General features: G+C 39.7%; 1 protein-coding gene across 1 annotated transcript in view; it reads left to right on the forward strand.

Moving 5' to 3' along the window:
• Positions 1 to 16,805, forward strand: part of SYNPR (synaptoporin) — a 307,523-nt gene that overhangs the window by 199,829 nt on the left and 90,889 nt on the right. Inside the window, exon 3 of the mRNA XM_006893835.1 lies at positions 10,240 to 10,438. Within this exon, the coding sequence (XP_006893897.1) occupies positions 10,240 to 10,438 (199 nt within the window). The remainder of the gene's footprint in view (positions 1 to 10,239; positions 10,439 to 16,805) is intronic.

Here is a 16,805-nt window from a genome sequence, read left to right on the forward strand (position 1 = left end):
TTTTTCCCAGTCTGTGGCTTCCCTTTTTACCCTGTTGGAAAAGTTTTTGGATGTGCATAGGGATTTGATTCTTAAAAGGTCCCATTCATCTATTTTATCTTCTCCTGGTTGTAGGGAGCTGCAAGTAAGTAAAGGACTTGCCACGGTGCTGGAGAACACAATAGGTTGATGGTGATGATTATAAAAAAATGTTTTTATTAATAAAGCATTTCTAATTCCCTGAAGAAGGTTGTGCTGTTGTTGTTGTATACTATCAAGGGGTACTGACCCGTAGTTGACCCTCCAGCAGGTTTTCAGAGGCAGTTAATTGATTGCGTGGGGGGAGATTGCCCATCCATTTCCCATGGAGCAGCTGGTGGATTCAAACCATGAGCCTTCAGGATTGAAGTGCAGTTTCTTACCACTAGCCCACCTAGATCTCCCTGAAGGTATACATATAGTTTATATTTTTTTAAGCCTCAAAAACTGCTGGCAGTGAGCAGTTATTTTAGCTTAATTGAAACATCAATAAAACATTTCATTTTTACTTTCTTTTTCCCTTTGGTAAAAGTACATATTCCCAAAATAGACACCACTTCCACAGCTTCTCTATATCTAATGCAGTGAGCTGATTATATCACTCGTGCTGTGACATAATCCCTGTTTTCCTTTTCCAGGTTATTTCACTACTATTGTCTTAAATCCACTGCCTCCTAAACTTCTCATCCACACTTTGGAGTTACTGTTGTCAATCTGGTCTCAGATGATTATTTCAAAAGGTGCAATATATAAAGCAGATGTATGTAAAATGTCATAAAAACTGTACTGAAGTGGTGAAAAAGTTAAATACCACAGAAATGGAGGCCTTTCATTGATACAGCAAGGCAGAAAACGACAATGAATTTCAATTATGCCTTGATTGGGTCAGGCAGTCAAAAAGAGAATGATGCATTTGAAATCAACAAATTGGATTTGGTACTTTTTGCAGCCTCAGCAATTGCTCCCTGACTATTTGCTCACAAGATCAGAGGTGAATTCAGTCAGCATACTGATTCCAGCTACACATCAGCTGTCATGCTCTATCTAAACCAAATAGGGATTTTCCTCCCTGAGGTTCTAAGTGAAATTTATTTGCTTCCAGAGTTATTACAGTTACTAACCACATGTGGCTCTCTTTAAAAAAAAAAAAAAGTACGTGTCTCAATCTAAACATTTGTGAATACAATTACTTATTGCTTAAAGTAACATTAATCTTTATATTAATAGATGTTCTGGTGGCCTAGTGGCTAAGATGTTGTGTTCTCAATCCAAAGGCAGTCGATTCAAATTCACCCCCTTCTTCTTGGAGCAAAGATGGGCAACCTCTTCCTGTGAAAATTATCGTTCACCCAAAATCCATAAAGTGTCAATTGTATGTCAGTCCTGACATGACAGCCATGTGTTTTAAGTTTTTCTTTAACATTAACTCTATCGTATTTGTTTACCAGTACATAGCATCATTTTAAAAAAATCAAATTTGTTGCTATGAAGTTGGAGCCAACTCATAACTGACCCTCAAGTGAAATGTCAGAGGCTGTAAATCACACAGGAGGAAAGTGCTCATCTTTCTCCTGAGGACCTTCTGTCTAGTGGATTGAAACCATCCGGGTTTTGATTAGTAGCACACTGAGCAGTGAGCCGGCCTCTTGAGCTCCCTCGTATTGTCTTAGAGCATCTGAAAGCCTCTGTGATCTGAATTGTGCTCAGACTGTTAGCAGCCAACCTGCTCTTCAACCCTGCACTGTTTCTCACTGCATAGCATTTACCTGTTGAGCTGCTAAACAAGAACAGTGGTGTGAATAATCATCTGCTCCAAGAGAGAAAGATAAGCTATATCTTCCCGTAAATATTTATTGCTGTTGTGAGATGTTGTCAAGTCAGCTACGACTCAGAACCCTATGAACAACAGATCCAAACCTTGCCTTATCCTCACCATCTCTGCCAAAAGGTTTGCTTGACCACATTGTGACCCACAAATATTTACCTCCTTAGAACCCAATGAAAGGTCACTCACCATGAGTCATAATCAATTCAAAGGCAGAGCAAAGCCCCTTCAATGAAAAGACACTGGATTACAATTTCATTTCGCCTCTTTTTCCTAACTTCAACCTAGTATGGCTAGTGGGTTAAATACCATGTTATAGATCAATATTGATAAGCACAGGAGATTATTCATGAATTATTGTATTCTGTGCTAATAAACATGTTAACAATTCCTAAAAGTCAGCACAGTCAGTAAGAGGGCAAGAAGATAACACTGATAACTCTGCTGGTTGCACAGGAAAAACCCCATTGCTTTCTTTTCCCCTGTAGCCTTCATCACATGGAAGTTGTAGGCACAGTTTGTGTATGTCAGGTGATGAGACTGATGTTAGAAGTGTGGCAGATCTTGTGGTGCATCCTGACCCCTGGAACGTGAGTGTGTGTGGCTCTAAATAGTTGTGACAGGTGGCATGGCTCTGCTCACTGTTTTCATTTCAGATGGTGTGTATTATGAGAAAACTTTTTCAAAAGCTGAGTAAAGATAAAGACTCAAAGCCTTAAACTGTCGTCCATGGTCCAGCAGCAGAGACCACCAACAGATCCTTCTCCATCTAATTCTGCTCCACTCACCCCTGATTTGTATGCTCTGGGTGCACAAGACATATTTCACATTCCTCCATGTGCTGGGCTCCTTGCCTTTGCAGGTTTTTGATATATATTCTTCCCTATCATTTTGTAATAGTTTATAAACTATATAACTCCCCTGTTTAACTGGTAGAAGTCACTTGAGAATACTCACATTTTAGGACACTCAGAGTTTGGGTCGTATCACCACAGTCAATTTTAGAACCTTCTTATTACACTCCAAAGGAGCCCTGCATCCCTTTGCCACCATTCTGAGGCTCTCATCTACTTTTTGGTTTTGTGATTTTACCAGCGTAGGACATTTCATATAATGTAATATGTGCTACTTTGTGACTGACTTTTATTGCTTAGTGCAATGTTTTCAGAGCTCATCCATACGGTGGTAATTTTTACTTAATTATATTTTATTACTGAATCATATTCCACTATATAATTATGTCACATATCATTTATCCATTCATTATTTGAAGGACATTCATTTTCACTGTTTCCACCTTTTGATTATTATAAATAATGCTAGTAAGAGCCTTCAAGTATAAGATTTGACATGGATATATGCTTTCATTACATTTGGATGTGTACCTAGGACCAGGATTGCTGGTTGATAGGGCAAGTCTGTGTTTAGCATTTGAAGAAGTGTCAGACAGTTCCCAAGGAATGTAATCTGTACCATTTAAAAATTCTACCAGTAGAGTAGATGAGTTGCAGTTTTCTCCACACGCTTGGTAACACTTATGATATGTCTTTTAAATTATAGTGTTATTGTTATGTTTCATCAAGTCGCTTGCAACTCATAGCAACACTACGTACAACAGCTCTGAACCCTGCTCTGACCTGAGCCAACCTCATTGCCTCTGACACACCTACCACCATTAATCGAGTCACTGAGTCAATCCATCTCATCAAGAGTCTCCCACTCCTGCACTGTTCCTTCACTTACCCCAGAATAATGTCTGTCTCTAAGGACTGGTCCCTCCTTGCACCATGCCCAAAGTATGTCAGAAAGAATTTTGTAATACTTGCCTCCAAGGAGCAGCCTGATTTCACCCTCTCCAAGACAAACTTGTTTGTTCTCTTAGCAATTCATGGTATTTTCAATACTCTTCTCCAGCACCACAGCTCAAAGGCATCAATTCTCCTTCTATCATCCCTAGTCATCTGATGCATAGCAAGTAATTGCAAAAACCATGGCCTGGACCAGGCACACCTTAGTCTCTCTACTGACATTGTTGCTTTTCAGTACTCTGGAGATGTTCCTGATAGCAGACTTTCCCAATACAATTCATCTTTTGATTTCCTGATTGATGGTACCAAGAGTGTTCATTGTGGAGCCAAGCAAACTAAAGCTGTTAACAGTCTCAATCTCTTCACCATTCATCATGATAATGTTAATCGGCCCAGTGGTGAAAATCTTTGTTTTCTTGATGTTGAGCTTTCATCCATATTGAAGGCTGCAGTCTTTGACATTCTGTAACAAATGCTTTAGGTCCTCCTCAGTTTCAGCAAGCAAGGTTGTGTCATTTGAATAGCAGCTTGTTGATGTGCCTTCCTCCAGTCTTGATGCCACATTCCTTCTTACAGAGCCCCACCTCCTGGATGATCTGTTCCACATATAGATTGCAAAGGTATGAAGATACTATATATCCTTGGTCATACACCTATCTCCATTTTAAACCATGCTATTTTTCCTTGGTCTGTTGTGATGACTGCCTCCTGGTCCAAGTATAGGTTTCGCATAAGTGCAATCAAGGGTTCTGAGATTCTCATTCTTTTTTTCTTTTCTTTTTTTTTTAGATTCCCATTCTACTCAGAGTTAGCCACAGTTTATTGTGATCCACACAGACAAATGCCTTTGAATAGTCAATGAAACAGACATTGCTCTGGTACATTCTGCTTTTGGTCAAGATCCATCTAACATTAGCTATAATATCCTTAGTACCGCAACCTCTTCTCAATTCAGCCTGCACATCTGGCAGTTCCCTGTCAATGTGTTTGTAGTTCCCGGTGTTTTGGGATAAATTTAAGCGCAATCTTTCTTGCATGTGTTATTGATGAAAACATTTGATAATTTCCACACTCTCTTGGGTCACCTTTCTTTAGAATTAGAACAAATATAGATCTCTCCCAATCAATTGGCCAGGTAGTTTTTCTCCAGATTTCTTGGCACAACTCAATGAGCACATTCAGGGCAGCATCTGTTTGTTGAAATATGTCAGTTGGTATGCCGTCAATTCCTGGAGCTTTGGTTTTTGCCAATTCCTTCAGAGCAGCTTGAACTTCTTCCTTCATCACCACAGGCTCTTGCTCATACATTGTTTCATTAAATTCTTCTGTGTCAGATAATTCCTTTTGGTACAGTGATTCTGTATGCTCCTTCTATTTTCGTTTCATGTTTCCTGGATCATTCAATATTCTACCCGTAACATCCTTAAGAATTGCAACCCAAGGCTTGAGTTTGTTCTTAAATTCCTTCAGCTTAAGAAACGCTGAGTGAGTTTTAGCCCTTTTGATTTTCTGACTCCAGCTCTTTGTACATTTTATTATAATACTTTGATCTGTGAGGGAAACCTCACTGCCTTTTGACATCTGTTCAGCTCCTTAATTTCTTGGCATTTTAGTGCAATATTTAGAGTCTTTTCTGACATCTATTTTGGATTTTCTTCCTCTCTTCCTTTGTAATGATCTTTTTCATTCTTCGTGTATGATATTACTGATATCCTCCCACAGGTCATCTGGTCTTCGTTCATTGGTGTTCAAGGCCTCAGACCTGTTCCTGAGAAAGGTTTGAAATTTGAGTGGAATTGGCTCACTGTCAAATTTTGAGTCCTATGGATTTGATTTAATTTTCTTCAATTTCAGCTTGAATTTGTTGGTGGTCTGTTTCACAATCAGCACCTGGCCTAGTTTTCACAGGTGATATTGAGCTTTTCCAGTGATTCTTCCCACAGAGGTAGCTGAACTGATTTCTAAGCATACCATCAGGTGAAGTCTGTGTTTATGTTGCTTATATTAAGTATTTGTAATAACAGATCATTAATTGTACAGAATTTTATCATTCTGTCTCCAGCATCATTTCTGTCACCAAGTCCATGTTTTCCAACTATTGATCCTTCTTCTCTGTTTCCAACTTATGCATAGCCAGCCTATTATGTGTTTACACGCCATCTCCCCTAGACTAATTCAAGATTCCCCTCAAAATATGCCACCTTTAATCAAACTCGTTAGTTCACAACAGTCAGAGGCTATTCCATCTCTCCTTTGTTTCCACTCCTTCCTCTGCCTCTATCTATTGTGTGATCCTTGGTGTGCGCTTGTTAAAATTGGGTGAATGAATGACACATTTAAAAGAATCACAAAAAAAACTGTACATTTTCTAAACATCATCTATATCAGAGGAATAAAGACACTACTTTTAAAATCCCTTTTACTTCTGAATACATTACAGTGTTGAGAAACATGCTTTAATATCTTTGTCAATGGAAAGAGGAAGGTTCTACAGTATAACCATCATGACCAGTTTCCATTTTCATACATTTTATTAAAGTTGTGCACTGTTACAGATTGAATTTTGTCCCTCGAAAAATATGCATTAAGAATCTTAAGGCATTTGCCTGGAGAAGTAGATTGATTTTGTTATGTTAATAGGGCAGAATTTGTAGAGGTTGTGTCTTAAAGCAATCTCTTTTGAGATATCTACTAGATTAACCAAGCAAGAGAAACAGGGATGGTGATAGAAAGATGCCAGCCCACGTGAGGGTTATTCAGGAACAGAAGCTCAAAGAGACAAGGACCGTCCTCCAGAGATGATACAGAGAGAGAGACTTACCTGGAGCTGACATACTCAATTTAGACTTCTGTCCTCTTTAACTGTGAGAAAATAAGCTGTTTGTTAAAGCTGTCCACTTGCAGTATTTCTGTTAGAGCTGTGTTAGACAGCTAAGACAGAATTTGGTACTGCTGCTCTAACAGATACTTAAATGTGAAGGTATCAGTTTCATAGTTTGGAGCTAGATAGTAGATTAAGGCTGGAAGAGTTTTTAGGTGCCTTATAGATTGAAGCTCAACATTAAGAAAACAAAGATTCTCTCCACGGGGCCAATTGGTAGCTTCATGATAGACAGAGAAGAGATTGAGGTTGTTAACAACTTCCATTTGCTTACTTCCACAATCAACACTCCTGGCATTAACAGTCAGAAAATCACAAGATGAACTGCACTGGGCAAGTCTGCTTTCCGGGACCTCATTAGAGTACTGAAAAGCAACTATGTCAGTCTAGAGACTAAGGTGTTCCTGATACAGGCCATGGTCTTCGCAATTACTTTCATCAGAGAGCTGGACTAAGGATTATTGAAGGATTGATGCCTTTGAATTGTGGTATTGGAAGAGAGGGTTGAACATATGATGGACAGCCAGGATAACCAACAGTTCTGTGGTGGAGAGGGTGAAACCAAGCTGCTCCCTGGAGGCAAAGATTTTGAAGATCCAACTCACATACTTTGGGGACTTCATCATGAGGGACTAGTCTTTGGAGAAGGACATCGTGCATAGGAGTGTGGAGGGATAGGGCAGAAGAGAAAAACCCAGGATTAGAAGGATTGACTCAGTAATTGAAGAAATGGGATTAGATCTGTGAGAGATGATGAGATAGGCTCAAGATAAGTCAGGTTCAGAGCTATTGTACATAGCATTGCTATGAGTTTCAGGCAACTTGATGGCACACAGCAACAACAATAGTAGTAAACATAGGGCAGAAGATGTAAAACACTGACTTCTGTTGCTGCCTCTTGCTTGCCTTAAGCTCATGAACTTTGAGCATGTCCTGGCGGAAGTTGAAGGGCTCTTTCTAAGTCTCTGTGACCTCATTTCTAAAAAGAGGGGTCATTGAAAATGCTCCATCATAGGTTTGTCTTAAGCACTGCATAAAGTAATGCAAATAAAACAGTTAACACAAAGTCTGCTATAGATCAGTTGCTACTATTACTATTGTTTTATCATAATCATTGTTATCCTAACTGCCAAGAGAATTTATACAATAAGCATATTCCATGGAATCATGTTTTGTTTAGTAAGTAAATGACTTAATAAACACAAGCTCATTAACAAGTTCATTAGTAAATGAACACAAGTTGGTAATTTATCAGGTTCACTGGTCCCCGGAGGCAAGGTTCATCAGGTTGTACAATCACTACCACTTTCATAGATAATTTTCTAAGTGGCACTTTATTGACATAAATAGGTCTCACTCAAGTCTGTTTTCTAGTGCTTCTCTAATATTTAAGGAATAATTTTGTCATTTTCTGAAGAAGAATTTGGCTACTATTTCAATTACCCTTCTCTACTTAGTTCTAGTTCACATCACAAGCTGCTGTTATGATTCTAACACAAATTATCTTCGTTAAGTGTCATCTTCAGACCTAAAAGTATTTTCCAAACATCATTTTCTCTATTCAGTAATATAATGTTCCTAAATGCTTTGCTGATAGAACTTTCTATGTAAAAGAGAAGATACAAAGCTTAATCAGCCTAACAGTCCTTTTATACTCAAGAATTTTACTCTATGTGTTTAAGTTCTGTACACTGAGTATATAATATGTGTCATGCATTCAAGACATACAGAGAAGACCACCAATATATGAAGGGCACATTCCTGAGGGCATATTATTGTTGTTGTTATGTGCCGTTGAGTTGTCTGTGACTCATACAGACCCTATGTACAACAGCCCTAAACCCTGCTCTATCCACTGTCAATCTCACTGTCTCTGACACAGCCACCCTGATTACCCCAGTCACTGAATCAATCTACCTCATAGAGGGTCTTCCTCTCCTGCGCTGTCCCTCGACACTCCCAAGCATGATGTCCTCCTCCAAAGACTGATCCCTTCTGAAACATGTCCAGTGTGTCAGATAAAGCTTCAGAATCCTTGCCTCCAAGGAGCAGCCTGGTTTAACCCTCTCCAGGTCAAACCTGTTCATTTTCTTAGCAGTTCATAGTATATTCAACACATTTCTCCAACACCACAGCTCAAAGGCATCCATTTTCTTTCTATCCTCCCTAGTCATTTTCCAGCTCTCTGATACATAGCAAGTGATTGCCAAGACCATGGCCCATATTAAGTGTATCTTAGCCTCGAGAGTGACACCATTGATCTTCAGTACTTTGGAGAGGTCCCTAACAGCAGACTTTCCCATGGAAATATGCCTTTTAATTTCCTGACTACTGGTGCCGAGAGTGTTGACTGTGGAGCTGAGCAAACTAAAGCTGTGAAGAATCTCAATTTCTTTACCATCCATCCTGATGCTGCCAATTGACCCAGTGGTGAGAATCTTAGTCTTCTTGATATTGAGCCTCAATCCATATTGAAGGCTGCAGTCCTTGACCCTCTGCAGCAAGTGCTTCAGGTCCTCCTCAGTTTCAGCAAGCAGGGTTGTGTCATCTGTATAATGCTTGATGAGACTTCCTCCAGTCCTGATGCTACACTTCTCACACACCCCAGGCTCCCGAATAATCTGTAACCTAACATATTACCAGATAGTTTTGCTGTTGATAAATGACATTTTAAATGGAGGTATAATAGAAATGTTTAAGACATAGTGGTAAGAAATTGTGCTGCACTCTGGAAGGCACATGGTTCATGTCCACCGGCTGCTCTACAGGAGAAGGATGGGCAGCCTTCTTCCTTGCAGTTAACTGCTTCTGAAAACTCACTAAAGGGTCAGCTATAGGTCTGTTCCAACTGAACAGCACACAACAACAGAGAAAGGAGCTACTTTAGATTAGTAGCCAAGTGAGGTCTCCCTTAGAAGATGACAATTGAGAGGACACTCAGTTACCAAATAGGGACAAACTCTGAAAGATGTCAGAGGAAAGTCCTTAAGGATAAGAGAATAGCCAGTGACAAAACCCTAATAATTCTTGACACAAAGAGAAACAGAATATATGCCAATGTGGTTGGGCTGGACGGATGGAGGGGCAAGGGATAATGCTGGAGATATACGTGGGGCATGTTCAGGAAATGATGAGGTTTTATTCTAAAAATAATGTGCGGGAATGGGAAAATTTCAGCTGAGGAATACAACACTCTCTGATGTCTTGTTGCTTCTGACTCATAGTGACTCTAGGACACACTAGAACCATCCCCATAGGGTTTCTAAGGTTAAATCTCTACAAAATCAGACTACCAGAAATTTCTCCCAAAAATTTAGAGCAGTGTATGGAATAAGATGATTTATGGAATAACTCACTGACCTCTCAGTTAGTAGCCAAACACTTTGCTGTCTGTGACGAGGGCATCTAAAACAGTGGAATGCTGTAACTCTAATTTAGAATCCTTTCACATTCTGTTTTCTAGTCCATCTCTTCTCTTCAGTATGACTAGTTATTATTAAACACAAGTAAGCAGTGTTTAACTACCATATTTATTTCCACATCTACAGCTGCTCTCTATGAGGTGTTTTAATGAAATGCTCATTTAGACGTTCTGTGAAAACTTAAAAGTTGCACCTGATTTTGCTTTAGAAGATACAGACATAAGTCATCCAATGTCCTTCCCGTACCATATTACAATTTCTTTTTCTTGAATCTTGGTCATTTAGGTTGCACCAGGTGACTTTTGAGGTTCCTACCTGTGAAGGCAAGGAGCGGCAGAAGCTGGCCTTGATTGGAGACTTCTCATCTTCAGCAGAATTCTTTGTCACCGTCGCTGTCTTCGCCTTCCTCTATTCCTTGGCTGCCACCGTCGTTTACATTTTCTTCCAGAACAAGTACCGAGAGAACAACCGGGGCCCACTTATAGTAAGTCATTTTCTTTTTGAAGTAACTTTTCTATTTTTTCTTAAGTATCCCCCACCCTCAAAGAGCTTGAAGGGCTTTTGGAGTTTCCTGAGCCCTGGGGCAACATTTTAAAAGTAATCACAGTCTTTTTCATCCAAATCTCTTGGATCTACCACAAAACCGTGATGTCTACCAGTCTCTTGTGCCACTGTGTTAGAAAAATATCATAAGACTCACTGGGGCCCCTTTAAAATAAATGACTGGAAATCTCAGGAGATCAAGGCAAGAATAGAGAACTTCACTGCAGATTGATTTAGCTCAGCATAACAGGGTTAGTCAACCATTTTCCTCACTAGAAATTTAGAAAGTGTTGCTTGTGTTTATGAAAATGCATTATTCACCTATTGCCTGATAGATAAGGCTGTTAAATGTGAAGATAGGGCTCTATATCTTTAAATTGCTTCCTTCTTTCTTCCCTTTCCTCTCCTCTTCTTCCTGCTTTCTCCTTATCCTCCTACCCTTTTTTATTTCTTACAGTATTTCAAAATCGGGCAAAGATGAAACCAATATATAGCCCAGCATGTCTTAACAGGGACTTAGCAACACCTAGTGTCGGTGATTGCCTTTGAGTCAATTCCAACTCATGGTGAATTAAAAACATACACAATTCTGTTAAGGGTACATACCAACTAAAACCAAACTCACTTCCTTGTTCCTTGGGCTAGGAAGCCTCTTCTCCAGCTCATGCTGGTATCTTTCCACCACTGTTCCCAGTCATCACGTGCCACCTCCAGTGTCACCATGTTTCTAATCGCAACCCTATGAACAATGCACCTGAACCTTGCACTCTCCTGTGCCATCCTCATCATCGCTGATACAACTAAATCCATTGCTACAATCACTATGTCAATCCATCTCATTCAGGGTCTACCTTTCTTTCTCTGACTCTCCACCTTTCCAAGTGTAATGTCCTTTTCCAAGGAACTACCCCTTCTAACAAGATACCAAAAATATGTAAGATGAAGATTCACTATCCTTGCCTCCATGCTCAGAGATCTTCAGTCAAAAGGATGTGCTGTAGTCACAACACTTCTTCCTGGACGGCAGTGAGATCCCCTCTTCTGCCTGTGGTATGGCTTCTTTTTAGGCCAGCATGCTGGCAAAACTGACTAATCCCCATGTTACCATTCTATGTACTTTCTTATCATTGTTCTATCCTGCAAATGTGTCCTATACTTTATTTACATTACTATCAAGCCATCAGAATCCCTTGGTTGACCACAAACACTTTACATATGCATAGTTCTACAAGTTGATTGACACAATGACTATAACAATATGTTTGAGCATAATTCAGGTCATGAAAATGATGTGGGTTAAGACAAAATGAAGATTTGTTGTTCATAGGATCAGTATGAGTTGTAGTCCGTTTGACGGCACCTAACAAAATGTCTTTGAGCTAAGTTATAAAGATTACTGCTAGAAGAGACATATTAAGTAATTAACTGCACAATTTCTTATTTCAACAACATGCATAGTGATTATATATATATATATATATATATATATATATATATATATTATGATAAAATAGATGGATTTGTTGTTATTATCATGTGTCATTGAGTCACTTGTGACTCATAGCAACCCTGTGTAAAACAGCCCTAAACCCTGCCCTATCTCTTGCCAACCTTATTGTCTCTGACTTACCTATCCCCATTACCCCAGTGATGGAATCAATCCATCTCATTGAAGGTCTTCCTCTCCTGCACTGTCCCTCCACCCTCCTAAGCAGGACATCCCTCACCAGGGACTGATCTCACCTTACAACATGTATGGATTATAGAGATTACATATACAAAGGCCCGCCCACCAGTTCCTAATTGCTTAAAAAAGAGGCGTCCAGCCCACAGCTGGGATCGTTAATGAAATCACAATGGCCGATCAGTTTACACTTAATTGTTAACAAAATTAAAAACACCCAAACAGTCTATGCCAGGAAATTTGGAGCACAGCTGTCTGGCCAACAGATCGGAAGAGGTTCATATTTGTTTTTATTCTCAAGGAAGATGAACAAACTGAATGTGTAAACTATCAAACAATATCATTAATATCACATACAAGCAAAATACTGCTGAAGATCATTCAAAAATCACAAGAATAGACCATAGATAGGGAACTGCCAGAAGTTCAAGCAGGATTTAGAAGAAACCATGGCACCAGGGATCTCACTGCTGAGGTCAGATGAATCCTGGCTGAAAGTAAGGAATACCAGAAGAATGCCCATTTGTGCTTTATTAACTATGCAAAGCCATGTAACTGTGTGGATCATAACAAGTTGTGGATGTCATTGAGTAAAATGGAAGTCCCAGAGCACTTAATTATGCTAATGTGAAACCTAAATACCGACCAGGAGGCTGTTGTGCAAACAGAGCAGTAGAATACTAAAAGGTTTAAAATTAAAAAGGGAGTATGGCAGGATTGTCTTCTGTCTCCATAGCTGGACTCTGATAAGAGGAGTGTGACATTAGAATTGGAGGGGGACTCATCAATAACCTGTGTTATGCAGATGGGACAACCTTGCTTGCTGAAAGTAAAGAGAACTTGAACCACTTGTTGCAGAAGATGAACGAATAAAGCCCTCAGTATGAATTGCATCATAATGTCAAGAAAACAAAGTTTCTTACCACTAGACTGATAGACAACATCATGATGGATGGAGAGGAGATTGAAACTGTCAACAGCTTCATCTTGCTTGGATCCACAATTAACACACCTGGTACCAGAAGTCAGGAAATAAGGAGATGCATTGCACTAGGAAAATCTGCAGTAAGGGACTTCTCCAAATTATTGAGTAGTGATGTCAGTTTGAGGACTAAGGTGCTTCTAATTTAGGCTATAGTCTTTCTGATTACTTGCTATATGTCTGACAGCTGAACAATGAATAGGGATAATAGGGAAAGAATTGACGCCTTTGAGCTGTAGTGTTGGAGAAGAACACTGAATATCCCATGGATGGCCAAGAGAACAAATAGATATGTCTTGGAGAGCGTGCAGCTGGATTGCTCTTTGGAAGCAAGAATGATTAAGTTTCACCTCATATACTTTTGGTATGTTGCTAGGAGGGCTATTCCTTGGTGAAGGACATGATACTGGGAAGGGTGGACGGTCAACAAAGAAGAGGACCTTTGGCCAGGTGGATTGACAGTTACTGTCACAATGGGCTCTTGCATGTTAATAAGTGTGAACATGGCAGAGGATAGATCAGGGTTCAGATCTTTTATTCATAGTGTTACCATAAGTCAATTTGATGACACCTGAAAACAGCAACACATATTATATATGGACTGTATATATATGACATATGGAATATATATAGTGAGAGAGAGAGGAGAGAGTGAGTATAAGAGAGCTCTGATGGCCTGTTGTTGTTGTTGTTATGTGCCGTCGAGTCACTTGCGACTCATAGCGACCCTATGTACAACAGCCCTAAACTCCGCTCTGTCCTGTGCCAATCACACTGTCTCCGACACTCCCATCCCAATTATCCCAGTCACTGAATCAATCCACCTCATAGAGGGCCTTCCTCTCCTGCGCCGTCCCTCCACCCTTCCAAACATGATGTCCCTCTCTAAGGACCGGTCTCTCCTCACAACATGTCCAAAGTATGTTAGACGGAGCCTCAGAATCCTTGCCTCCAAGGAGCCACCTGGTTTAACCCTTTCCAGGACAAATCTGTTTGTTTTCCTAGCAGTCCATGGTATTCTCAATACTCTTCTCCAGCACCACAGCTCAAAGGCATCAATTCTCCTTCTATATCGAAAGGTAAAAAAAAACAACCATAATTCTCCATCTATCCTCTCTGGTCATTGTCCAACTCTGATGCATGACAAGTGATTGCGAAGACCATGGCCTGTATCAGACGCTCCTTAGTCTCCAGAGAGACACCATTGCTCTTCAGTACTTTGGAGAGGTCCCTAACAGCAGACTTTCCCATGGCAATACGCCTTTTAATTTCCTAGTGGTAAGAAAAGTTGTGTTACAATCCCAATGACATGCTGTTTGAGACCACCAATTGCTGTGTGGGAGAAGAAGGATGGGCAGTCTCCTCCCATGTGATTAGCTGCCTCTGAAAACCCACCAGAGGGTCAGCTATGGGTCAGTTTCAACTCCACAGTATACAACAACAAATATTTGTTGCTGTTATGTGCCATCGAGTCACTAGTGACTCATAGCAACTCTGTGTGTGTGTGTGTATGTGTGTGTGTGTGTGTGTGTGTGTGTGTGTGTGTGTGTGTACAGACCATTAACTGCTCCAATACACATTCAGGTTGAAGCTTTTATGTGCCATCAAGCCGCTTGCAACTCATAGCAACCATATGTACAAGAGCCCTAAACCCTGTTCTATCCTGTGCCAATCTTATTGTCTTTGACACTTCTACCCTCACTGTCCCAGTGACTTAATCAATCCATCTCATCAAGTGTCTTCCTTTCCTGTGCTGTCTTTCCACTCTCCCAAGCATGATGCCCCTCTCCAAGGATGAGTCCCTCCTTGTAATATGTCCAAAGTATGTCAGACAAAGCTTCAGAATCTTTGCCTCCAAGGAGCTTCCTGGTTTCATCTTCTCCTGGGCGAACGTATCTGTTCTCCCAGCAGTCCATTGTATATTCAACACTCTTCTCTAGCAAGTAAAATTTTGCTGAAGATAATTAAAAAACAGCTGTAGCTAGACATAGACAAGAAACTACTAGAAATTCAAGCCAGATTCAGAAGTGGATGCAGAATAAGATACATCACTGATATAAAAAAGATTTGGGCTAAAAGCAGAAAATACCCAAAAGATGTTTTCATATGTTTTGTTAACTATGTGGATTATAATATAATTACAGTTATCATTGTGAAGTATGGAAATTGCTTAACACTTAATTGTGCTCCTAGGAGAGACTGGTCCTTGGAGAAGGACATCATGCTTGGAAGGGTGGAAGGCAGGCGCAGGAGGGGAAGGCCCTCTGGGAGGTGGATTGATTTGGTGACTGGGGCAATCGGGATGAGTGTGTCAGAGATAATGAGATTGGCACAGGACAGAGCAGAGTTTAGAGCTGTTGTACATAGTGTGGCTATGAGTCGCAAGCGACTTGACAGCACATAACAACAACATGCAACCTGTATGTAGACCAAAAAGCAATCATTTAAACAGAGTAAGGATATACTGAATGGTTTAAAAACTGAGAAAAGTGTGCATTAGTATTGTATTTCTTCACCATACTACTCCGTCAAAATACAGAACAAATGATTAAAAAAATTCTGATCTATAGGAAAAAGAACATGACTAGAGAAGAACATGATTAGAGAAAGAATCACTAACAAAGTGGAATATGCAAATGACAAAATTTGCTTGCTGAAAACAAAAGAGGACTTGAAGCACTTCCTGATTAAGCTCAAAGACTTACTGATGGAACTTAAAAGTTACTGGTATCTGTGAAAAAAACAAACTCTTCACAACTCCACCAATAAATAACACTGTAGAAAATCTTGAATTTGCCAAGAATTTCACTGGCAAGCTTGTTGCAAAATACCTCTTTAAGTGTTCAGAAACAAAAATATTACTTTGAAGACTAAGGATTACCTGACCCAAACCATGGTATTTTTAATCACTTCGAAGACCGGGCAATGAGTAAAGAAGACTGAAAAAAGTAATACGTTTGAATTATGGTTTTGGCAAAGAATATTGTGTATAGCATGGCTACTAAAAGAATGAATAAATGTCTTGGAAGGAGTACAGTCAGGTGCTCCTTAGAAGTGAAGATGGAGAGATTCTGTTTCATCTAATGTGGATATGTTATCAGGAAGGATCAGTCCCTGGAAAAGCACATCATGTAAGTAGGTCAGTGAAAAAGAAGACAATCCTCAGGAGAGATATATTGAGAAAGTAACTGCAACAATGGGCCAAAACACAGCAACTATCATGATTATGGCACAAGATCAGGTAGGACCTTCGATTGTACATCAGTTGGACCTTCGCTTTATGTACATTCACTGAGTTGGAACCAATTCAGTTGTGCCTAACAACAATAATAACATTATGCTACTTTTGAACATGAAAAGTAATGAAGCAGAACTTAAAGGGTTTTTGTTCAGCTATCTTTTTTGAATTCTCAGAAAGAATCTAGTGGTGCTCAAGGTTTAAAATATCTTTACTAGAGTAACTTGAGTTCACTTAAGTTGGAGACAGAAAAGAGATTGTAATATACATAGAATAACACTAACATGCATCCAAATGCTTTTGGTTACAAGAGATATACTGAGACAGAGTTCTATAAAACAAGGAAATATCTTGATTTCCAAAATAGTTGACATAACTAGTTTATGAAGTGGGAAAAGATTTAT

The sequence above is a fragment of the Elephantulus edwardii genome, unplaced genomic scaffold (assembly GCF_000299155.1).
Source record: "Elephantulus edwardii isolate Elephantulus edwardi_28Jun2011 unplaced genomic scaffold, EleEdw1.0 scaffold00132, whole genome shotgun sequence".
Lineage (NCBI taxonomy): Eukaryota > Metazoa > Chordata > Mammalia > Macroscelidea > Macroscelididae > Elephantulus > Elephantulus edwardii.